The sequence below is a fragment of the Gekko japonicus genome, unplaced genomic scaffold (genome assembly GCF_001447785.1).
Source record: "Gekko japonicus isolate JY-2015 unplaced genomic scaffold, Gekko_japonicus_V1.1 scaffold2797, whole genome shotgun sequence".
Classification (NCBI taxonomy): domain Eukaryota; kingdom Metazoa; phylum Chordata; class Lepidosauria; order Squamata; family Gekkonidae; genus Gekko; species Gekko japonicus.
This window is the reverse complement of record NW_015176531.1, coordinates 44520-69067: the sequence shown is the minus strand read 5'-3', so window position 1 is coordinate 69067 and position 24548 is coordinate 44520. Positions and strand designations below refer to the sequence as shown.

The 24548-nt window shown below is 42.4% G+C and overlaps 1 protein-coding gene across 2 annotated transcripts in view; it reads left to right on the top strand.

Moving 5' to 3' along the window:
• PLPP3 (phospholipid phosphatase 3) overlaps positions 1 to 24548 on the top strand; it is an 80955-nt gene that overhangs the window by 40583 nt on the left and 15824 nt on the right. The window contains exons 3-6 of one of the 2 annotated variants that reach the window (XM_015427433.1): positions 731 to 1014; positions 2710 to 2767; positions 16830 to 17006; positions 17578 to 17652. In XM_015427433.1, the coding sequence (XP_015282919.1) occupies positions 731 to 1014; positions 2710 to 2767; positions 16830 to 17006; positions 17578 to 17637 (579 nt within the window). In that variant the 3' untranslated portion in view covers positions 17638 to 17652. Of the gene's footprint in view, positions 1 to 730; positions 1015 to 2709; positions 2768 to 16829; positions 17007 to 17577; positions 17653 to 24548 lie in introns of those variants that run through there. The other variant, XM_015427432.1, reaches the window with a different exon arrangement.

Genomic DNA, 24548 nt, shown 5'->3' with positions numbered 1-24548 from the left:
TAGAGGAAGGTTTTATTGTGATTTTAAATATTGTATTCTACTATATGTTTTATTGTATTTTACACTCGGCTTTGCCGCATGTGAGCCGCCCTGAGCCTTTGGGAGGGCGGGATATAAATCAAACTAATAAATAAATAAATAAATAATAAATAAAATTGGACCAGAGGATGGCCAAGATTTTTCCAGTTCATATACTGTTTCAATTGTGGCTGGCAAGTCTTGACGGAGTGTTTGTTCACTCCCTCAAAAAACACTAACAGGTTAGTGAGACAAGATCTTCCCTTACAGAACCCATGCCGAGTCTGCCTCAATAGTTTTTGTTTATCAATGTGCCTACTAATTCTTTCCTTAATAACAGATTCCACCAACTTACCCGGTATCAATGTCAGACTGACTGGCTTGCAATTTCCTGGATCTCCTCTGGAACCCTTTTTAAAGATGGGAGTGACATTAGCTACCTTCCAGTCCTCAGGAATGGAGGCAGATTTTAATGAAAAATTACGTATTTTTGTCAGGAGATCCACAAGTTCACATTTGAGTTCTTTCAGAACTCTTGGATGTATGCTGTCTGGACCTGTTGATTTATCAGTTTTTAAGTTGTCTATCAGTCATAGGACCTCCTCTCTCATCACCTCAATCTGTACTATCATATGGCCCAGTCATGGAAGATAAGGGTTGGGGGTTTTTTGGTTCTCAATAATAATATAAAAATAAATCTTTGTTCTTACAGATCATAATAGGAGAGTTTTATCGGATCCACTGTTTGAAGGAGAAATCCAGATCCTTCATCCAGAACCCATATGTGGCAGCTTTGTACAAACAAGTTGGTTGCTTTGCCTTTGGTTGTGCCATCAGCCAATCTTTCACAGACATTGCAAAAGTCTCTGTTGGACGCTTAAGACCCAATTTCCTGGCGGTTTGCAATCCAAATATTACACTAACCAACTGCTCGAAAGGTTATATTGAAGTTTATCGGTGCCTTAATGCAGATGAAAGCAAAGTCCAGGAAGCCAGGTAAGAAGAACTTCATTTCAATAGAAACAGAATTGTGTAATTTGATCCAAAAAAGATGCCTCTATTTATCTGTATAGTCCTAGATGTGCCATTAAAAATATTTGGGTAATTGACATGTTGAAAAAAAGGAATCTTAATAATTTGAGGTCATACATTGACATACATTGATGGTAGCATTTTTTTTAATATTTGGAAATTTCCTTTTTTTTCTTCCCTAAAATAAAACCTTGTGGAAGCCCAGAGTATTTTGAATTATGCATATTCAATAAATATATGTTGTGTTCATTTACTGTTTGAGAACTGGTGTAGCATAGTTGCTAGTAGTCTTAAGTTTGATTTTCATATCTGCCATGAACTAGATCTTGACCCACTGATTATGACGTGACCTGCCTTACACTGGATGGCTGTCAGAATTATAAAGTGATACATGTGAAATTCTTTGAAAATTCAGAACTCTTTAAAATCATTATTACAGTTATGGTTTGTGGAAGGAACTGTTGCTCAGTATGGAAATGAAACTGAACTCATGGGCAGGTGAACTGAGTTTGAGTCCAGTGACACCTTTAAGACCAAGAAAGTTTTCTTCAAGGCTCATACCTTGAAGAAAACTTTGTTGGTCTTAAAGGTGCCACTGGACTCTCTCTCTTGCATAAACCTTTATTGGCATAACACAGCAACAAGGAGAACAATGAAACAAATAAAAATTAGAACGAAATTACACCAAGCTGTACCGACAAGGGATCGTTTTTAAACTTCTCGGAAATAATAAACTCAGTTGGGAATACTGGACTCAAACTTTGTTCTACTGCTTCAGACCAATATGGCTACCCACCTGAATCTATTTTCAGTGTTAGGTGGTTTGCCTTTTTCAAAAATAAATCAAATGCTTGGATGCTGGCAATAGTTTCCACAAATGTAAGCGAGGTGGAGCAGTTTTTGATGACTGCCACTATTTGCCCCCAGGCTGTTTCTTTTGGATCCCCTGTGCCTCATGAGCAGCATTTCAGGGAGATCAGTGCCATGCAGCACGAAAGGAAGGCAGAAAAGTTCTTTTCCTCTTATGGATGTGCATTTCATTAGAGGAAATTATCACTTGATCAACTGAGCATAACAATCTGGGCCACATGACATCTCTCCAGAATTTTATTTAAATGCCATCGTTATAGTATGTGAGATAGGTGTGGAGGGTAGGAGGGAGGACTCATATATTTCAATGATCTTTACAGAACTGTAACTCTCTGGACATCCTATCAATAAGGAGAACTGAACTACACCTGGGAGTGTGTCCAAGTGCAATGATTTAATTTTCATCAAAGATGTGAATGATACCTATATACACATGTTAAATAATGTAACAGTTCTTGGATTCTCTAGGTACACACGTTAAATTACACCAGTTATTCAAATCCACCTGTTTAGACAATCACAGAGAATACAGTAAACAAATACATTCTTGATTACATTGCTCTGAATATAGAGATATTCTGTTTTCCTTTATTTTTCCTGTTTAGTATTTAAGCCAATCTTGAATTTTAAACTAAGAAAAGACTTGGTGATTCATTTAATAACTTTTGGTCATATGAATCTACCATTTTAATGTCTCTCGTTACTGTACAAAGGTGTTATGTGAATGATGTTTGTCCATTCGTTCACATTGTGTAATGGTGGCTTTACTTTGTTACTTCTTTCTTTCAGGAAATCTTTCTTCTCTGGCCATGCCTCATTCTCCCTCTACACCATGCTTTATTTGGTGGTAAGTGTAATTCTGTTTGGCTTGTAATAAATTATGTATAACATTTACAAGAGGGTACATAATGTATACAGAGTTACATTTACAGAGCTATGTGAAACTACCCTCTTCCAATATATGTTTTAAGGTAGTGAGGTATGTACTGTATGCTTGTGCAGCAAATACTTATCAAGAAGAACACAAGAATTATTTCTGAAAGTCATTTGTACAAACCTTTTACTTGCCACCTCTCTGGAGACCTGCTCACACATTGAAGCCTTATGATCTTAAAATCTTTGTGATTGAGAATAACGTGGCTAAGAGATTAAAAAAAAAATTAATTGGTTCACTCTGTCAAGTTAATCCATGTGAGCCTTTAGTCTGCTCTAGGAATGCTTCTCCCACTGGCTCAGTTCATATCGTGTTCACTTGGTTTTTTGATTATTGGTTTGATAGATCATTGATCTGTTTTTGGGTGTTTGGTAGGTTGTTCCACTGTGTAGTTGCCGTTTCACACACAGGCATTCTCACACAGCCCAGCTGAGTTCTACTACATTCCCATCCTTGCTGTGTAACTGCTCTGCTCAGCAGACAATTGTTTAAATAGACAATTGCATCACTCACAAACCATATATATACATAATCAATGAATGCTGTGTTTCAATAAAATCCTACCCTTCAACATTCATCTGACTAGTCCTTAGTGACACTAATAGCTGCTGATCAATTTGAATTGGCAGGATCTTTGTCCGTGAGCAGTTTTTGGAATACCAGATGCAAACTGGTTCAACAGCTGTTCGGTTCAAATCAAACAGACCAACTGATCAGCTCACAGCCAGTTTGGTGTAGTGGTTAAGTGTGTGGACTCTAATCTGGGAGAACCGGGTTTGATTCCCCACTCCTCCACTTACAGCTGCTGGGTGACCTTGGGCCAGCCATAGTTCTATCAGAGCTGTTCTCTCAAGGGCAGCTCTGGAAAAAGCTCTCTCAGCCCCACATACCTCACAGGGTGTCTGTTGTGGGTTGTGGGGAGGGGAAGGGAAAGGAGTTTGTAAGCCGCTCTGAGACTCCGAGTGAAGGGCGGGGTATAAATCCAATCTCCTCCTCCACCTCCTCACATCAGATCACCACCTTAGAACATGGTGAGTTTGACAGTCAAATGCATTTGCAGCAAAAGGCAGAATCCACAGCATCCCTACTCTGGTGCTGAAACGTTCATGTAACTGGGTGCTAGGGAGCCGCGGGCCCAGTCATGTCTGCAAGCTCCCTGTGTTGGGCACTGCATTCTTTCTAACCTCTCTCCATGTCATCATGCATGATACAAAATTCTGCAGAAGTCCATTTTTTTGCAGAACCGTCTCAACATTGCATTTTATAGCCACCTTGAATCTCATAAAGGTAGGCTATAAGGGCAGTAGGTAAATATATAAGTAAATATGAGGTTGTTTATGATCAATTATGTCCTCCCTGACATTATGGCTTTCAGCTGTATATAAGACTTTATAGAGCAAAAGTAGCAAAAACTGTGATACATTAGATCACTAATGTAGTCAAGAATGTGGAAAAGGGTTCATTTCAGTTTCTGGTCATGATTTCATTTCAAAACGATGTGCCACAGAAGCAGCAGTGCTACCAGATGAATGGAATTAAGAGTTTCCTTCTCAGTACTTGAATGTTTGGGCATTTTTACCAGAATTTCTTGAAGAGAGGCATTAGTATTTCCTGTACCATGATGGACTTTATCAATATATGTTAGAGGACTAAAAATATGTCTACTTGAAAACTGATTTATTATAGAATCAACATACACGGGACCATTTTAAAGGGACAGTGCCATGGAATTTTGTAGATAAAGAATAATGGCAGTCAGCAGCCTCTTCTGTTCATTTTTAATAATGAACGTAGGAAGGTGGCAAGGACTCAGTATCTTATCCAGCTTTAAAAAATCACATCTGTACTGTTTGCTCTACTCCTAGTTTCACTGGACAAAGTAAGAATACAAAAAGTAGGGAATGTAAACCTACACATATTTCACTGTACCAGGGGACATAAGTGAGATGATGTTAGACTACTTATCTTGTATCTCCATACATTTAGCAAAAATTATCTGGTTCATTAAGTTAAAAAAATTGCTTTCTGGGTAGTGTTTCAGGAAGTATGGCAGGTGGACTTCCCAGCCCACATAGTTTCATCGAAAACTGTGGGGCTGATCTTGTTTTTCTTTGTCAATGAAAAATGGCTCTGCCCTTCCTTTCCCCAGCCTGTTATGCCACACTGTTTCCTGACTGTAACTGCTTGAAGCATGCTTGATAGAGGTTGTGAAAGGAACCCAGTGCAGGTCAATTATGGGTGGAACTCCCCTAAGCTCTTTAAAAGGAAAAGAGAGAGAGAGAGAGATTTAGGGAGTGATTTGTGGTAAATGTAATTAGGGAACAGCTTTTTTTTAAAAAAGACTTTCAAAAGATTTGTGGGCCCCGTATCTCCTGTAACCTTAGATTTGAAATGAGGGGAAAAAGCAGGCCTGAACTTATACAAACATTAAGCATGAACTTTTATATATCTATGAACAGACTTTCTACACCACAACTCCTTGTCTTTGCTGTCCAAAAAGATAGATTAACATACAACTCCCTGCTGTTTTTTCTTCTCCTTTCCACTCCACTCCTAAAGCTGGAAGCAGCCTCTGTAATTTAATTACCATACCTTTCGGACTGTTTTGGGATCTGTATGAATTTATTTTCTCAAATTTTTCTCTCACTTTTCTTCAAATGCTTCAAGGTTATTCTGTAACCATTTACACCATTTCCTCTCAGTGATGCTAAAATAACATTTCCTGTGAACTAGGAGGGGATATGCAACATGAAAGATATTAAAACTCCTTTTTTGTTCTCTCTTCCCCACTCCAGACCCCAAGAATTCCTACACAGACTATGTGTCCGGCTATAGCAATAGTGCTGTGTCTTGAGTTTTTTGAATAAATAGTTTGTTTTAACATATCACCACTTTCATTTGTCATGAAATGGTGTTGCCCTTTTCTATAGGGTCACCAGATCCCTTATCTCTGCCAGCGGGGGGCTTTGAGGGCTGTTCTGGGAAGTAGGGGGACATCACACGGGGATGCTCTGGTATTTCGGTGAAACTCTATGGTTTTTCAGCCTCAAAACTATAGAGTTTGCCCAAATACCAGAGCGTCCCCGCACAACGCTTCCAGCTCTGGATTGGGAAATACCTGGAAATTTTGGGGGTATAGCCAGAGGAGGGCAGGGTTTGAGGAAGGAAGGGACTTCAGTGGGGTATAATCCCATAGAGTACACTGTCACCTGGAGATCAGTTGTAATCCCAGAAGATCTCCAGCCACCACCTGGAGACTGGCAACACTATTCCAGTGCAATGACATCACTCCCAAGTGACGTCATCGAGTCAGGGGTGGTACTTTCGGTTTTACTGGAAGTACCCCAAAATGTCATTTGGGGGCAGAGTTTCCTCCCGCTGGCCAGCTGGCTGGTGGTGGGGAAGCCCCCTCCCAGACTGAGGAGCTTCTGAACATTTAAAACATGTTACCTGAAGAACTCATTGTTAATTTTGGATTAATAAAAGAGCAGAAATCTTCAAACAATTGGATGTTTCTGCAAAACTGGGACGGCACATATGGGTTTTATTGTAAAATTTGCCCCTGATAAACTTACACATGCTTAATTGCCGCCATCCAAGCTACTTCTGATTCTGAAACTCTAGAGGAGTTGCTTCTAGGCTTTGTGGGCCTGACTGATAGATTATTTCATTAAAAAAAGCACTGTTCTGCTGCTTTCTTCATTAAAACATACAGCATAACATTTAAAGAAGTGCTGACTAACATCAAACACTCCCACAAGGTCTTAATTTTCTCCTCCTCTTCTTTGGCTTTAGGTGAAGGAAGCTTTCACTGTGGAGTCTGTCCCTAAAGGGCTCTCCTTCTCCTGCTATAGCCCTGTAGGGAGTGCAATTTGCCAGGTTGCACATTTTTGGTTCCTGCAGATTCAGCATTGCATTCCTGAAAGCTGCTTTACACATTATATTTTAAACAGTTTTTTAAATTATAGAACCATGTCGTATACCAGTTAAAACGGTAACATTTAAAAATACAAAAATGTTTTTAGTGTCTCCACTGGGGGGAAAGTACTTTGGGTAGCTGCGGTAGTTTTGTGTGCCTACAAAGCCTAGTATGATGCCAATAACTGGGAGATAAGAACACAAAGGTTTTATGAGGAGTGGCACATATGCTAGGTAACATTAACTTGCAGGTAAGTACAGAAACAAAAACCTCAGGGTGTATCAAACATGGATTCTGATGTCTCTACACTAATACCCAGAGAATGGGAAACAAGCAGAAGGAACTTGAAGGCCTAATACAGGAAGGGGACTATTGTCAGAGTCCCAAGTCAATCATGCTCAACAACAGTCTTTAAGAAAGGTGCAGTTTATTGAAGAAAGCACTTAGGTCATCATATAACACACCTTGTGTCAGGAATGGGGGTAAGGCGGGAAGACAGATAATTATACTCAGTTCATACAAGGGCCCCCCCCCCCCAAGGCACAGGCCAATGAACAGGGGCAAGCAAGCGCGCTCAAAGGAAAAACCAGCAGGAAAAAGCGGCGCGGCTGAGCACAGCTCCAAGGCCACAGGAGAGATAACGGGATGAGCTAGGAGTGCATACCAGAAGGGGGGGCGGTGAGAAGAAGGGGGAAGCTGGAGGTGAGCGGGAAAAACACAATCCATCCCATGGTGGTGTTAGCCAACAACTGTGACCTAATAGGCATTACTGAAACTGGGTGGGATGACACTCACAATTGGAATATTTGGATTGAGTGGTACAACTTATTTAAAAGGGACAGACAAATAAGGAAGAGCAGAGGAGTAGCATTATATGTAAAGGAGGTATATACTTGTGAGGAAATACGTGAATCTGAGCATGGAAGTCCAGCTGAGAGTTTCTGGGTAAAAATAAAAGAAATAATAGTGATATTATGGTGGGGATCTGCTGTAGACAACCAAGCCAGGCAGAGGACTTGGATGAGACACTCCTATGAAAGTTTACAAAGTTCTCAAAGAGATGGGGCACAGTGGTCATGGGGGATTTCAATTACTCTAATATTTTTTGGAAGTCCAACTCTACTAAAAATGAAAGGTCCAATAAATTCCTGACTTGTCTTGCTGACAACTTCATTTTGCAAAACGTGGAGTGGGAAACAAGGGGATCTGCTATCTTGGACATGATTCTCATCAACAGGGAAAAACTGGTTGATGAGGTGAAAGTAGTGGGCACCCTGGGTAGTAGTGACCATGTAATTTTGGAATTTAGAGTCTTGCGGAAGGTAAAAGCTGTACGTAGTCAGACATACAGGTTGGACTTCTGGAAAGCAAATTTTGACAAACTTAAAGTTATGCTGGGTAGAATCCCATTGTCAGAAATACTTAAGGAGAAGGGAGTTCAAGAGGGGTGGAAGTTTCTTAAAAGTGAAATACTGAAGGCACAATCACAAACAATTCCTGTGAGAAGGAAAAATGGGAGGAGCCTAAAGAAGCCAAGGTGGTTCCATAAACAGTTTTTTGAAGAATTGAGAAATAAAAAAGACTTCCGGTTTATGGCGACGCGCTGGCAGATGTATCTCCTGGACCTCCTGGGGATGTGATCTGCGCACCAGCGGATTGGGGGGGCCACAGGTTGCCACCCCCCCAGAGCCTTGGCAAAAGGCTCCTAGCCATGAGGCTTTGGGGGGGCAACCTCTTCGCCAGTGCCTGACGGTCCTGCCACTGAGTGTCCGTATGGATCTAGAATCGCTGACCGGGACAAGCATCGGAGATCGAGCATTTTGAACGTGTTCCGAACAAGGTCGTATGACCAACAATGAACAGTGAGTCGGGTTAAAGCCCCTCCCATGCGCATGAACTCCACTTGGAGAGGAGTGAGAAGTGGAGTGCCTCAAGGATCTGTTCTGGGACCTGTTTTGTTCAACATCTTTATCAATGATTTGGATAAAGGCATAGAGGGAATGCTTATTAAATTTGCAGATGATACTAAATTGGGAGGGGTAGCAAATATGGTAGAAGACAGAGCCAGGATACAGGAAAATCTTGACAGGCTGGAAAACTGGGCTGAAACGAATAGAATGAATTTCAGTGGGGATAATTGTAAAGTTCTGCATTTAGGTAGAAAAAATCAAATGCATAATTATAGGATGAGGGAGGCTTGTCTTGGCAGTAGTATGTGCGAAAAAGATCTAGGGGTCTGAGTAGACTATACACTGAACATGAGTCAGCAGTGTGATGTGGTAGCTAAAAAGGCAAATGTGATTTTGGGCTATATCAAGAGAAGTATAGTGTCCAAATCACATGAAGTGATGGTATCACTTTACTCTGCTCTGGTTAGACCTCACCTAGAATATTGTGTTCAGTTTTGGGCACCACAGTTTAAGAAGGATATAGACAGACTGGAACATGTCCAGAGGAGGGCAACAAAAATGGTGAGGGGTCTGGAGACCAAGTACTATGAGGAAAGGTTGAAGGAGCTGTGTATGTTTAGCCTGGAGAGGAGACAACAACTGAGAGGTGATATGATAACCATCTTTAGGTACTTGAAGGGCTGTCATACAGAGGATGGTGTAGAGTTGTTTTCTGTTGCCCTGGAAGGTTGGACAAGAACCAACGGGTTGAAATTAAATCAAAAGAGTTTTTGGCTCAACATTAGGAAGAACTTACTGACAGAACAGTTCCTAGTGGAAGAGGCTTCCCCAGGAGGTGGTGGGCTCTCCTTCTTTGGAGGTTTTCAGAGGCTATATGGCCATCTGTCAGCAATGCTGATTCTGTGAACTTAGGCAGATCATGAGAAGGGAGGGCAGGAAGGGTTGCATCACTGCTTAGTTCTTGTGGCTGTCCAGGGAAATGCTGATTGCCACTATAGGGTCAGGAAGCAATTTTTCTCCAGGCCAGTTTGGCCAGGGATCCTGGAGGTTTTTTGTCATCTTCTGGGCATGGAACAGGGGTCACTGGGGATGAGGGGGGAAGTATTTGTGAATTTCCTGCATTGTGCATTGGGTTGGACTAGATGACTCTATGATTCTATAGGCTTCCTTACAGCTTACAAGAAAAGACATAAATATGCTTCTCACCTTACATTAGGGAGTATAAATCAGAGAACTACAGCACCACACTAAAATTATAACTTGTAAAGCAGTCCCTCAAGAAAAGAAAAGCTATTCTCTTTTTGAGTTTTTGTTCTTTTCTTTTTCTTGAATTTCATATTAGTGAAATTCTCTTTCATGGATTTTAAGGGGACTGTTTGCCTACCATCTGGTTCTGCTCTGAATTGCTTCAAGAAGACAGGCTGCCAGATTCAACTATTTAACATATTGGTCTATTAGTATGTGGAAATAGATTAGCCTTTATTTTTTGCAAATATAGAACTGGTTTCTGTCCAATTTGGCCCTGCATTTTGCTGTACATCTTAGAGCTCCCTGAGTAATAAAATGAGGTGAGGGGGAATGTGCAGGATGCCGAATAATTCATCCATGCCTTATATCTTGTTGGTGGAAATACTGACCCTTTCTGCTGAAGAGATTCTGGTTTCCCATGTTCTCTGCAATGGGGTCCCACCACAGAGCACATGGCAGAGAAATTTAAATAAGCATCTGATAAAATAGACTGTTGCCTCCAAAATCTCATACTGTGTTAAATTGATTTCTTTTGTAACTACTCTGACATTTATTTATGTATTTATCTATTTATTAGGTTGTGATTTATTTCTTTATTTATTCAGTTGTGCCATGTTATGAAATCAACCCCCGAGGTAGTTATCCTGAATGCTGTTTTTTTGAGTTCCCATAACTGCACTATACTTCAACTGCTAGATGAACAGAGTAGGGTTGCCAGGTCTGGGTTGGAAAATACCTGGAGGCTTTGGGGGTGGATCCAGGAGAGGGCGGGGTTTGGGGAGAGGAGGGGCCTCCGCATGGTACAATGCCATAGAGTCCACGCTCCAAAGCAGCCATTTTCTCCAGGGGAACTGACCTCTGTCAGCTGGAGATCAGTTGCAAAAGCAGGAGGTCTCCAGGCCCCACCTGGAGGCTGGCAACCCTAGTACAGAGTGTTCATGACTCCAGGAACACCAAACAGCAAGCATCTGATTATACTTCAGTGGGATCATGGCCAGTATGTTAGTCATTAGATAAACATCAGTGACGATTCCCAACTGCCAGACTCAACAAAGGGAAGGATTTTGTCTTCTACTCTTTCATGTGTTTTCAACTCACCTAACTTTGGCAAGGTCAGACTTGGTTCTTCATTCATCTGAAATGACTTCAACTTCCTCTAAAAGTATGGATGATTTGCAAAAGCACTTTCAATCCACAAAGTATTACAACCACTATCTTATTTACCCCCCAGACAACCTTATGATGTAGGTTAAAACACACCCCACATTCAGTGAGTTGAATCGCTAAGCCGTCATTTGAATGTGGGCCTTGAGTGTCCAGGGGAATCTGAATTACTGCTGGTTTTTGTATTTTCAAACCCCCATGGCTACCTGCAATTGTTATTAAACGCAACACAGTAGCTGTTACACAGCAGAAATATTGCCTAGCAGCAGCTTTATGAGCTAAGCTTAGTTTGCCCACATCTCCCCCCCCCCCAGCCATTGACGCTCATGTATTATTGTAACAGACTTCCCATATTTACTAAATGCGTTTCAACCAGCGCAAAACTTACCCAGAGCACCTCCATGAAGCCACTAAAGATGCTTTCATGCAACCAGGCTAGGTTACTCTGTACTGACCATGATATATATATTCACTAATCTTATTTGATATGCAAATTGTATCTGGTTAGTGAACAGGCTGGACAATTATGCCAGAAATCTTAGCACTTGTACGGGCTTATACATGATCTTCCTGTGATCCTTATAACTATGGTTGCTAAGGCATTTTTTTTAAAACCCAAAGTTTTTAAGAAAATACATGTAGGCAGTTACCCATTAGTTTTCTTTCGTTGCTCTATAAGTCACTGAATGAACATGAATTTGCATAGAATCACTGTATAAGCACAGCCTATTTGTCCCCATTGACATCATGGAAGCCCCCTCCCTAATCGTGGCCATATTACATATCGCCCTGAAAGTTTTCTGTGTGGTGAAGCTGCTATGCCAACTGGTTTGAGAAGTCTGCCAACAACTGCTAGTACATATGGTCACCAGGTCACCGCTTTCTTCCCTCCCCTTTGAGTTTTGTCACACCCTTCTTCTTTATGCTATTGGGTAATGCTTTCCTGCTGCTGCTTATTGGCCCACAGTAGAAATTGCTTATTTTATATTACTGTATAAATACCACACAGGCGCCTCCATAAACCTCCTAAGCCTGAGCTAGCAGCAGTTCAAGGCTTGAGCAAAACCCACTTGTAATTCACTTACTGTCTGCTGTGAAAACAACTTAAATTCAGTTGGATTTTTTTTACATTAAATATTTGCTTTCCTTAGCTTGGTTTTATTTTATAATGAAAGCCTTTGGGATATAAGGAGGACAGAAGGCAGGATAATATCAATGACAAAAACTGGTTCATGGATGAGGAATGGGGTGGTTTTCATGAACAGAGACATAGGATTAGATTCATTCATTAGATAACCCTTCACACACTGTAGCAAACATTTGTTTGCTAACTATAGTAAAAGTTTGGCCAAAAGAGGGTTATTTACATTTTTCAGTTAAAAGGTGATTTTGGTACACTTCGGTCGCAGTCACACATGCTAGATAAACTGGGGGGGTGGGAAGCGAAGATATTCCCTCTGGAGGAATCTGACTTGCAATTGCGAGTCCTTTGAAGCTGTGGGGGCAGCCCGCCACTGCACGATCAGACACAACCACGGGTGAGTCTGGGGGGGGGGTTTGCTGTTTGTTCCCGATGTGCTTAAATGGGGAATCGATGAATCGCATCTCAGCACCGAGGGCTCCCTACGGAGTGTGCGATGATGCGCATACTGAGAAGGGGGAGGAAAAACAACAGCACCGAGTTGGGATGGCCTGATCAGACCATCCCAATGCCATGAGAGCGCGCTGGAGCAATCAGACTGGGGAAAGTCCCTCCGTGGCCCGTAGCAACCCGTTTGTTACCAGACTTTCCCCGGTGTGTTTTAACTCCACTTCTACAGCGGAGCAAAATGGGTTGTCAACGGTTGTGGGGTGCTTCCCAGATGTTGTCTGATCACGCCCTTTAAATCCACCTGGCATTCGCGCCTATCTCAGGGCCAATTGTGCGTGTGATCGCAGCCTTTAGCCATTTAAAGATCTCCTGTGCCTTGCAAGATGCATCAAAAGGAGAGTTCCATCAGGTATGGTTTTTGCTGCTATAATAACAAGGTGAAAGATAGAAAGCACCTGAAGCTCCAGCTTCTGTACATTTCTAAAAGGTACAAAAGCCCTCTTGAGTCTCAACCAGTCCACCATAGATATACATCACTTTCTTCTTATTAGATGGGAATAGTTTTGTATCAGTGCCATTGCTGTTGAAATACAAATCCTCTTTGGGCACCCATTGGATCAAGTTTCCTGTAATCTTGGAAAATATGCCTTAATATATCGAGTAGTAACTTTAAATCTGCATTAATGACAACCAGGAAAGCAGATACAAACGCTCACTTCATCACAGATATAAAATGCTGTGATGTATTGCTCCTTTTTCTGACCGCTCAACCCCTAGCCCATAGTATTATTTTAATGAAAACCAAACACTATCCCAACAGAACATTTGGTAATGGACCCATATAAGACATTTCATGGAAATATTGGAGCTTTTCTTTCCGAGATGATTTTGATGATTTTTTAAAAACTCTGTATTCTTCAAAAAATTATAAGTGGTGTTTATCTCACTGGGGTTCCAGCCAGCCTGAGTGATGGGAAAGTCAAGCTGTTCTACTATTTTCCCCTTTGAAAAAAATCACCTTTCAGAATTGCTCTGCAGCCAGTCTAGCAATCTCCCTCTCCAAATCTTTTCATCAAATATCAAAGGAGAGTCCTGTGACCCTTTAAAGACTAGATAATACAACAGAAGATTTGGAGACCTGGAGCCCACTTTGTCAGATGCAAATGTAATAAGAAAGAGTATTGGTGGTAGAAAATGGCCTTTGCATACAGAGCAACATAAATCACAAGTACAAAGTTTGAGTCCAACCCCCTTCCTTCAGACGAACTTAGGCCCCGGTCACACAGGCCGAATATCGCGGGGGGGGGGAGGCGTGGCTAATTGCCCCGGCGCAGTTTGATCTGCGATTACGTGATCAGACGTGCTGGCGGCACACCACGGGTCCTTCCCTCGGCACCGGTGGGTAAACGCGGGACCGGAGGGGAATCCCACACACCAGCGCAATCACACCACGGGAGTCTGGAGGCAGCCCGTGGCAAACGTTTACTAGTACCTTAGAGGTACTACCTTTTTAACACGCATTTTCGGCTGTAAGCCACGGGTGCTCTCCTCTTCCCAGATGTTGGGGTGTGATCGCGCCCAGATAATCTGCCCACCATCCGTGCCTCTCCCGTGGCAACTTTGCCATGTGACTGGGGCCACAGCTACTCAACTGAATCTAAATCACTAGTGTAGAGCCAGGGCTCTCTGGAGCTCAGCCCTCAAATTCCCATTCAGTGCTGTGGTGTTTTGCAGCTGTGAAATACGTTGGATAGCCTCACCAAGTGAACTTTTCACCAGAATGCGAAGTGCCTTCCCCCTACTAACAAGTTACCTGAACTTTTAATAAGAAAATACTGACAAGTTGCACAGGGAAAGTTCAACAGTGAGTTTCAGAACCAGACCTTTAGCAATTAACTCCTAATCCGATTGCCTATTATTTATTCAGCTAATTCAGGGAATTTTAAAATCTCATGGTGTATTTTTTTATTCTTAAGAGCAGACATCTAGGGCATCCCCAAAATGTGTGGGTAGTTGTTTTTGTACTCTGTATTATAGGAATAAGAACATGTATTATTTATAAAGGGCTTCAATGGATAGGTGCCATACACTGATTATTTGGAAAGCAAGCAACCCTGCCTGCAGGCTTACAACCTAGAACAGGTGTGATATAGCAGGTGTAACATAATAGCTATGGTGCCATGCTTATCTTCCCTGCATACATTATACATTGCTGACAGTACTACGGCCTTACCCTCTGAAGCTGCCATTTCCTATAGGGAAATGATCTATGTCATCTGGAGGTCCGTTCTGGGTGAGCCCCTGGTCATACCTGTATGTTAGTAAGCTTATTCCAGCAGGATTCAAGGAAACAGATTATGCCCAAAGCTTTTGAGAGGAAACTAGATCAGGATAAGTGTGGTAGTGCAAGGTAGAAAGAGGGCAACAATGCACATTTGACATCATTTTAATAACTTTGTTTTAGGTTTAAGTCCTTGAATGATTGCTGATTTGTTTTTCCCTCTTACTAAAACCACAAAAATGCAGTTCGTGCCCATCCCTCATCTTGCTATCCCCTACTGGAAACAATAGACTGCATGAACCTTTGGTGTGAACCAGAAGGACTCTTGTGCATTTAGAGAATGTATACACTGCTTCTCCAGGGACCTGGTCAAGGTAGCTCACAAAGTAAAGACAAATTCATCTATGCACATTCTTAGATAACTTCCAAACTGAAAACTGTAACAAGAAGAAAATACACCTATAGTTTGATGCAGATTTACGTACAAGTGACATATTAGTTCAGAGTTTTGGACTTGGAACTGGAACTGGGAGATGCAGGTTCAGTTCCCTACTCTGCCACAGAAGCTTGCTGGGTGACCTCTCTTCTATTCTAATCTACCCCACAGTCTTGCTGATGTGAGGATAAAATGGAGGAGGAGAGAATGCTGTAGGAAGCGGCTTTAGGTTCCCATTGGGGAGAAAATAGAGTATAAAAACTTTTCCACATCCTTTCCAACAAAGTGCTGTGTTCGAGGGTGAAAAGTGCCCACTAACTTAAATAACTTAAATGGTGCTCAAGACATTTTGAAATTCAAAAATAACAAAATATTTTATTTGACATGGAGGGGAAATGTCAGGTGAAACCAGGGGATGAAATTTCTGAGGTAACTCTGAGGTAAAACCAGTACATGCACAGACTTTAGTTCTTGTATTTCAAGCTAATGAGAGTTTCTTAAGCTATTTATAGTTACTTAAATCTTTATCTTGAGAGGCTTTTGTTCCAGTGTCTTCCCAAACACTCCAGTGTACTTTCTTTGAGTATTCTCTGACTCTTTTGGTTTCCTGAGGCTGGTATACTCTTTCCAGTACCCCAAACCCTTCTCTTGAAACACCAGTACTCATCTTGAGTTCTTAACTGATTCTTAAGGTTTCTACAGGCAGTTTCTTACCAGACCAGATCAGGAATCTCTGCACTCTTCAGAGCTAACTCCCTGTTTGACAGGGTAGGGAATTTTCTTCTCTCTCTAGAAGATCTATCCCCTTTCCTTGGCCCAAATGGGAGTCTTTGTTTACTTCCCAAACTTCCTTGCCAACTTCCCCCCCCCATTTCTCTGTTTGTGTTAAATTGCTCTCAGCTAAAGCTGAAATTCAACTGAATTCAGAAATCTGACTGAATTTCTCCTCAGCATGCAGCTTTCTCAAGACTTTTTCTTAAAAGTGCAGTCTATCCCAGGGTGTAATTCAGTTTAAAAATCCATCATTAATACATCAAGTTACTATGCTTTTGGAATATGGTGTAAAAGTACTGTGTCCCTTTCCAAGACCCCAGATGTTCCCTTCTTCCCACTCCTCCAGCAGTCAATTTGATGCTGTTGTATCCACAGGATCCAACATGCAGGATTAGCATGGTATTTTCTTAGCCCCTAACTGCCTTTGGAGGAAAGTTCTTCCACATCTTTGGTGTGATGCTAAGCCCATGCAAGAAATGTATAGATATTGTCCCAGTAAACTGGAGTATTAGGGGAATCCTAATCACCTCTGTCTTGCACTAATAAAAGAACCTGTGTTGTAATGCCTGATTTCTGTAGCTTCTATGTCATATTGTGTGCAGACGAATGTGTGAATAGAATGATAATGTTTTGTCCTCTCCTTCCTTTGCAGCTGTATCTGCAAGCCAGGTTTACCTGGAGAGGAGCCCGCCTGCTACGTCCTCTGCTGCAGTTTACTCTGCTTATGATGGCCTTTTACACAGGACTGTCTCGTGTATCTGATCACAAACATCATCCGTCAGATGTATTGGCAGGCTTTGCACAAGGGGCCCTGGTGGCTTACTGCATAGTAAGTGGAATGTATTATGTTATTACACTGACTACCTTATGTCGTATACTGTATTGGGCCCCGGTCACACGGGCCGGATATCGCGGGGGGGAGGCATGGCTAATTGCCCTGGCACAGTTTGATGCGCGATTACGTGATCAGATGCACCGGCGGCACACCACGGGTCCTTCCCTCGGCGCCGGTGGGTAAACGAGGGACCAGAGGGGAATGCCGCACTCAGGCGCGATCACACCACGGGCGTCTGGAGGCAGCCCGTGGCAAACATTTACTAGTACCTTGGAGGTACTAGTTTTTTAACTCGCATTGTCGGCAGTAAGCCACGGGTGCACTCCACTTCCCAGATGTTGGGGTGTGATTGCGCACGGATAATCTGCCCACCATCCGTGCCTCTCCCGCGGCAACTTTGCCGTGTGACCGGGGCCTTTATAAGGTTGATCTATCAGGCTCTTGATAAGATGAAGTTGGGATGCCAGTGGCATTGTGACAGGCTGCAATAGACAGTGGGCTGGATCTCATGTAAAATTTCAGTGGATGGAAATGTGACTTTTTTGCCTTCCCCATCTCACTGTAGGCTGAAATACCCCCAAAAATTCTGCTCCTAGGGAATGGGAGACCTTTAAAAGCAGCATGAGAGAGGAGTTGAGCTGCTGCTGCTGCTGCTGCTGCTGCTGCTGCTGCTGCAGGGAAAGAATGAGTGATAATTGCCCCCCACCCCCAAGTGTGCAGATCTTTTCCACAAGATCCATCCCAATATTCAAAAGCCAATGAAAAAATTTCCATCCTCATCACTCTGAAGAATTCTAGGAATATCTACTCGAGGAAGCTAGTAGATGTGGCTAAAGGGAAACAATGATCTAGCTGCAGTGAGAGGTTCAGACACTATTCACTTCTCTACTGGTGCACTCTAAAGAAAATCTACTCAGAAGTAAATCCAGGGTTGCCTACTCTGCTTTGAGAAATTCATGGAGATTTAGGGGTAGTGCCTGGGGAGGGCAGAGTTTGGCAAAGGGAGGAAGCTCAGAAGGAATGTGATGCCATAAAGTCCAGTCTTTGAAGCTGCCATTTCCTCAAGGGGAGCTGATCTCTCTAGTCTGGAGATAGGTTGTAATTCTGGGAGACCTTTGGGTAGGGTTGCCAGGTCTTATTTGGGTTTTAGCAGGGGGCTCTCAGGTCCCTCCTGGGATCTTCTTGCATGCGTTGCAATGATGTCATCTGGAAGTGACGTCATCATGCTGGGCACATCGCATGTTGACGCTCTAGCATTTTGGCCCCAAACTCTATGGTAACAATAGAGTTTTGGCCAAAATGCCAGAGCGTCAACACAGAACGTGCCCGGTGTGATGGCATCACTTTTGGGTGACATCATCACACTTTCAATGTCAACCCAAAAGGGGCTGTTGGAGGGGGGCTTCCCCCTCTGGCTAGCTGGCTGGCAGCGGATTGGAGCCCCTGCAAATCAGGGGAACCCCCACCCTGACCAAGGGTTAGGCAACCCTTCCACCAGGCCCCACCTGGCAATTGTATTCTATGCATTTGGTTCTATTCAGCTTATCCCCAGGAAAGTGTTCTTAGGATTGCAGCCTGAACATGCAAACAAAAAAATCTAGGCGGTATGCATATGCTCACAGACTGCTGATTAGGCTTTACTTCACGTAGTTGTTCCTGGGATCTATGATACTACAGCACAATGCTGCCATTTCAGAGTTATTTTTCCCTGAGGATAATGGAGGCTTTTAGGTGATGCTTCCTGTGCAGCCTCTCTCTTAGTTGCAGCCATCGCCATGTAAATTTGGGGGAAGGTGGTAATAGTCTCATGTACTCAAATATAGTTGTAGCACAGCATTTGGGCTCCTTTTACAGACCCAATGATGTTATGGAAAGCACAGTGGAATGCAGACTTTAGAATGGGCTCAGAAACCAAACAATTATTTCCTTGTTTTGGAAAGTAAGTCAAATTAATCATCAAGCTCATTTTGACACAAAAGGGGGATGGGTACCTGGGTTTCATCTGTTACTAGGTGGGGTCTTTCAGGAGTTTAAAACCAAGAGGTGAATGGGGAGAAGCTTTAAGTACAGAAAATTAAGTATGAGTTGTTCCATATAATGAGGAAAAATGGAAAGATATCCACAAAACGCACAGTAGCCTTTCAGGTGTAATATCAACTTAGCCATAGCTCATGTGACACAGCTGTTTTTTGTATTACCCTCTCAGTATTAGGTTCATTGCAGGGAAAGGAGCTTGCCTTGAACCCTTGCCAAACTGGGCATATTACCAGGGTAGTTCACATAGGTAAATGGGTAAATGATTACAGCAGTTTTTCCTGAAAGGCTAAACGCTTTCAAAGACAGCAGAATTTTTTTTTTCTTTTCCACTGGTGCCATTGCTGGCCAAACCACTGTCAACATTCTCTGAGCAACGTAGTCTCTGATTTCTCAAGAATCAATTGAAACCTGACAGAAACACTTGGAACTCAATGGAGCATGCCCAGATCAATGTCTCCTTTTGAATTAAACCAGAAAACTTGAGAATATGAAATGTGAATCTGTTGTTTTGATTGGAAGTACAGATAGTTGTTTCTTTCAATTGTGCAAAGGTTTGTGGAAAATGGTTTATCTGAACCATTATTGCATTGTCTGCCACTGTCTGAATTTGTCTTATGCAAGGCACTTTTCAACAATGACCAGAATGTCCAGGCATTCTAACTCAAAATGACATACGTAGAAAAATCACATAAGTTGAGTAGTCATTGACATTAAATGATTTGGGGGGGGGTTGCCATTGCTCTCCTAAACTGGAAACAGGAGGCCTGATCTATGTGAGCTTAAACACTTTGTAAAACATTATTTAGTTTTTAGTCATTCTAAGAATGACTAAGAAAAGCCAGTGTGGTATAGAGCTAGGGTTGCCAGGTCATAGCTGGCAATCCTTCAGAAAAACTAGGGATTGAGGCCTGGTGTGCAGGCATGCTAACATCACTTCTGGAATAAAACAGGATGTGATGTCATTAGATGCACTAGAGTTTACAAAAACTCTATGGTAAAAGTGTTTTTTACCAGAAGTGACATCAGCCTCTGCTAGGGATGCCAGACCCCCCCCCACTGCAGGCGGGGGTCCCTTGGTTTCAGGTGTTTATTTTCAGCATTCCTCCCTGCTCCCAGTAAGTTCACCCCCCCCCCCCGCCGGTAGGTCCAAGAGACCTGGCAATCCTAGCGCCCCCCCCCAAGCAGCAGAATGCCAGGAAGCCTTCCACTATACAGCGTCAGGCCAAGACCTGGAAGACCATGGTTCAAATCCCCACCCAGTCTTGTAACACCTTATTTTGGTCATAAGCTGAGTGAGCCAATCAGTCTCAGTCTCTCTCCCTCTCTGTCTCTCTCTCTTTCTCTCTTAGCTTAGCTAATTGAAAGTGTCCCTCCTACCTAGCAACACAAGAGAATAACAAGGGAAACTGGGTTGAGAAACCCACATTTTCCTTTGTGATCTCTAGTTCAACCCCTACTTTATCTCATAGAAGAAGTGTAAGACCCCATGTTTCCAGTTTACAGACACACATTATGAGTATTTCTCAAAGCTTTCGTGACTTTTTAAATTATCCCTGCTGCTGGTTAAAGAAACAATGCACCACCCCTTAAAGAGGTTTGGCGAGTCAGTGTGGAGGGGAGGCAATGGTTGAAAACAATAACAGTTTATTCTCAGCTCAGGTGCTTCATATTGTGTCATGTGGTTTGGTCTAGACACAATTAGTGCATGTTGTCTTAAGTGCCTGTATATGTTCCATTTGTTCCGATTGTCATTCTAAAATGCTTTGTCAAATGTTGGGGGTTGGGACTTTTGGGAGAGGTAGAAAATGAAATTACACAATGCAGGGTGTAGTAGTAAGACAACGACAATGATCTCAGTGCATATAATCAAAAAGCTTCTGGCAGACAATAAGGTTCCTGACACAAGAGATGGACTTTTGACCATTTCCTGTCTAATGGCAAGTTGCAAATCTGGCACTCTTTTTTCCTCCCCTGACCCTTAAACAGATGGCAAGTTTTACTAGGCCAGAGGAGGGGTGAGAATTCGGCTGCTATAGGCTGACTTTCCTGTGACGAAGTAAAGCTACTGAGGAAGCAGCTGCCTGAGAAACTCCATCAGCATCCAAAGTCCTTCCTTTTTAGCCTGGGGCTCTCCCTCCCTGACTGCTGTTCTTTTGTGTACTTTAGTCCTTAGTCAGGATATGGAGAGGGCATTGGTCAGTGTCTGCCCTGCCCTTGTACAGGCAGAACACTAGAAGAGGAAGCTTAGAGAAGGATGGCTAGTGATTTCCTAAGTTTTCCCATGATTTCCTGTTCCCAAAGAATGGCTAAAACGTTCAGTTATGTGTTGATTCAGAAATGTTCTAGTATCAACTCCTTGACAATTATTTTATATATTTGCACTTTTATTTATTCATTTCTGCCCCATGTCCTGTCTGGGCTAAGTACTTTCAGTTAGCAGCATTGTTTAGTTCCTAGTAGCAGGTGCTACTCCTTCACTCACTTGTGTTCACTCACTTGTGTTCACAGTCTTCCTCTGTTGCTTCGGTGGTTCTTTTAAAGGCTGCTTGGTTCTCTCCTCCCCTTTGCCTCCAGTCTGCACAACTGGTGACTAAACAAACAAACAAACAAACAAAACACAGCCCACAAGCTCCGTATGTTGCACTTAACATCTGGTCTGTGTTTTCGGTTCCAGGCTTTTCCTAAGTGTCCATTAAAATGTAACCCGTAACATTTTTTTTTTGTGGGGAGAGAAGATCTAGAAGCCCCAGGACTCCACAAGTTCCTTTATGTGTTCTTTTTGTGCAAAAAGAATGTGAGGTACTAAATATGTTTTCCCAGGTATTCAGTCACAGGTGAGCCTGAGCCTTTCAGTCATGCTCCTTGCCTGTATATTCAAACCTACTGATGCAACTATAAGGTCTAGAAGTTTCACAAAAGGAAATATGAGGCTGCAATCAGACATCACATGTAATCACCATTGAAGGAAAAATAGACAAGACAGCTTGTTGCCAGGATCTCTCTTGTGCCATCCTCTTTCCCCCTCCCATACTAAGAATCGTAGTTAACCACGCTCTACAGCTACCTGTTGTGTACAAATACAGGCACTTGGGTTAACTAGAACTAGTCTCTCACTCTCAAGTAATCATGATTCTTAGCCTGCGATAAACTTGGTTTAGGATCCTGAGGGGGGGAGGGGGCAGCTAACTACAATTACAAATACAAACTGTGTCACAGCTAACTACAATTATTAATGTGAGAAGGGAGGAGAAGAGCAAGGCAGGCACACAAACTCAGCAAGAAACTGGGTTTGTAATATTTTTCCTTCACTTGGTTACATACGATGGCTCAATACAAGTGCAGCTCAGAATTATAACAGAAGTCTGGTAGCTGCAGAGAGCTCAGTGTTGTGGAACAAATATTATCTATCTCCCCCTAAGACTAATAGCTGCTAACACCAGGGTATACCTTACCATCCATGGACTTTGTGAAATGGGAGTTTCCCACTTCCCTCTTCTACTGCAGTTCCACTGAGCCACTTCTGACATTTTGTTTCTGGGGTCTGTAGATTCTCAAGAACTGCTTCAGGAGAAGGGGGATACTGGATTTAAAAAGGGCAGTATTATAAACGGTTTCCCCCTCTTCAGAAGTGCCATTAAGTCTTTGGAACAGGATTGGATCCATACCATTGTTTTTTCATCCCCTCGTCTGTCAGAGCTTATGGGCTGTTTTAGAACTTTTAACTATTGCTCATCATGAAAACTATTCTAAGGCTACATGCTGAGTCATATCCATATCACTAGACCTTTTTGTGTTGTACTGCTGTATCAAAATAGGTCTGGCCTTTGACTCCCATGCTGTCAGAGGCCTGGTTGCTATGCTGCGACCACAGCTTTGTCATTTGCCACTAAATTTCTGCACAGTGATGACTGAAAGCCATGTGTTAACATATTCCAGCTGAAGATTCCATAGGGAGGCACAGACAATAAAAAGACCCATTTGTCTCAGACTCAATGACATTCAAGGGCTATTAAGTTTACCCATCATTAGGCAGCATTCTCTTCAAAAGTCATTTGACTTTTCATCTCCAAGGGTTACCAGAACTATACCCAGTGTTTCACTTGCATTTCCCAGCCTGAAATAACAAATGCAAGACATGCATTTCTTACCCTCCCAGCTGATAAAACAGTCTTGTTTTGTTTGGAATTGAAATACAAAAAGAATTTCTGAAATCAAAATAGGTGAAGTTTTAACATGAACACCTATCCCCTGTTGTGCGGCTCTGAAACAGCTGTCTACTAGACCATGACATTTTCCCACTCCTTTTCACCTGAATGTCAGATGTTTGCTAAAGCTTTCTGGGCCTAGGTCTATTCTAATATAATAAAGAAAAATAAATCAATCAGTTGAAATGCTAAGCTGCTGGCTTACAACTTTATACTGCACATTCCTCGTCATCTACTGTCGAGTTTTCTTTATGGGTGGAGAGCACCTTCTACAGGAAATGGAATAAATCCAAGCAAAAACACTCTGTGCAGTTGCCCTCTCTTTTGTGTGTGTTAAGCAGCTGAGGCATTAGTAGGGTTTAACACACTGTTCTAACCTTAGAAGATCATGTTTCATGATTTCTGTAAGTGTTTTTATAACCTCAAGCCTTGCTAAAGTGAAATACAGTTTAAAATTGGAATTAAAGCTACTACCAGGTATCTGATTTAAAGCCACACACACACCGTGAACTATGGAGCAAAGGGTAAGGAAGCCAAGATGACACTCCATCCATAACTTACTCATTTAGAAAATGACCAGATTTAATCTAATCCCCATCTGCCACTTGGACCATGCAACCACCACCTCACTCCTTCCACAAATTGATTTGTCATGGAGATCTTAGTATGGGATGTGGATACCGCTGTGATTGAAACCAGTACCTGGAAGTAGGCAAGTAAGCAGCACAGCATCAGAATGGCCTTCCAGCCCTCATCGCCACAAAAGTAGTCCAAATGAGTGACCTGCCAAAGGAAGGTTCACCAGATATTCTGCAGCCAGTCTAGAAGAAATTAGGCACATCTACAAACTGCTGAAATAAAAAAGAATGAGTTAAGAATTTACATCCCAGTGATTTCAATGGGACCCAGGTGCTCTTTAGAGCTTTCCCAAGCTTTGTAAGAGTTGTGTATCTGTGTGCTGGCTCATTTAAGTGTTCTTTAGACCACACAGAAGCTGCTGGTAGATATGTGGCGTCTATGAAGCTGGAACAACCTCTTATGACAAATGCCAGCAAATCACAAATTATAGCATAGGTCTGCACAGGGGTCATTTCGTAGAAAAAGAGGTGCAGAAGCTCATTAGCATAACTTATTTGCATATGCCACACCCCCTGACATCACCAGAAGTGTATCAGAAGGCAACACCCACCGCTCAGGCTCCACCCCAAAAATCTCCAGGTATTTCCCAACTCAGAGAGAGAGAGAGAGGGAGAGAGAGAGAGAGAGACAGACAGACAGACAGACACACAAACAA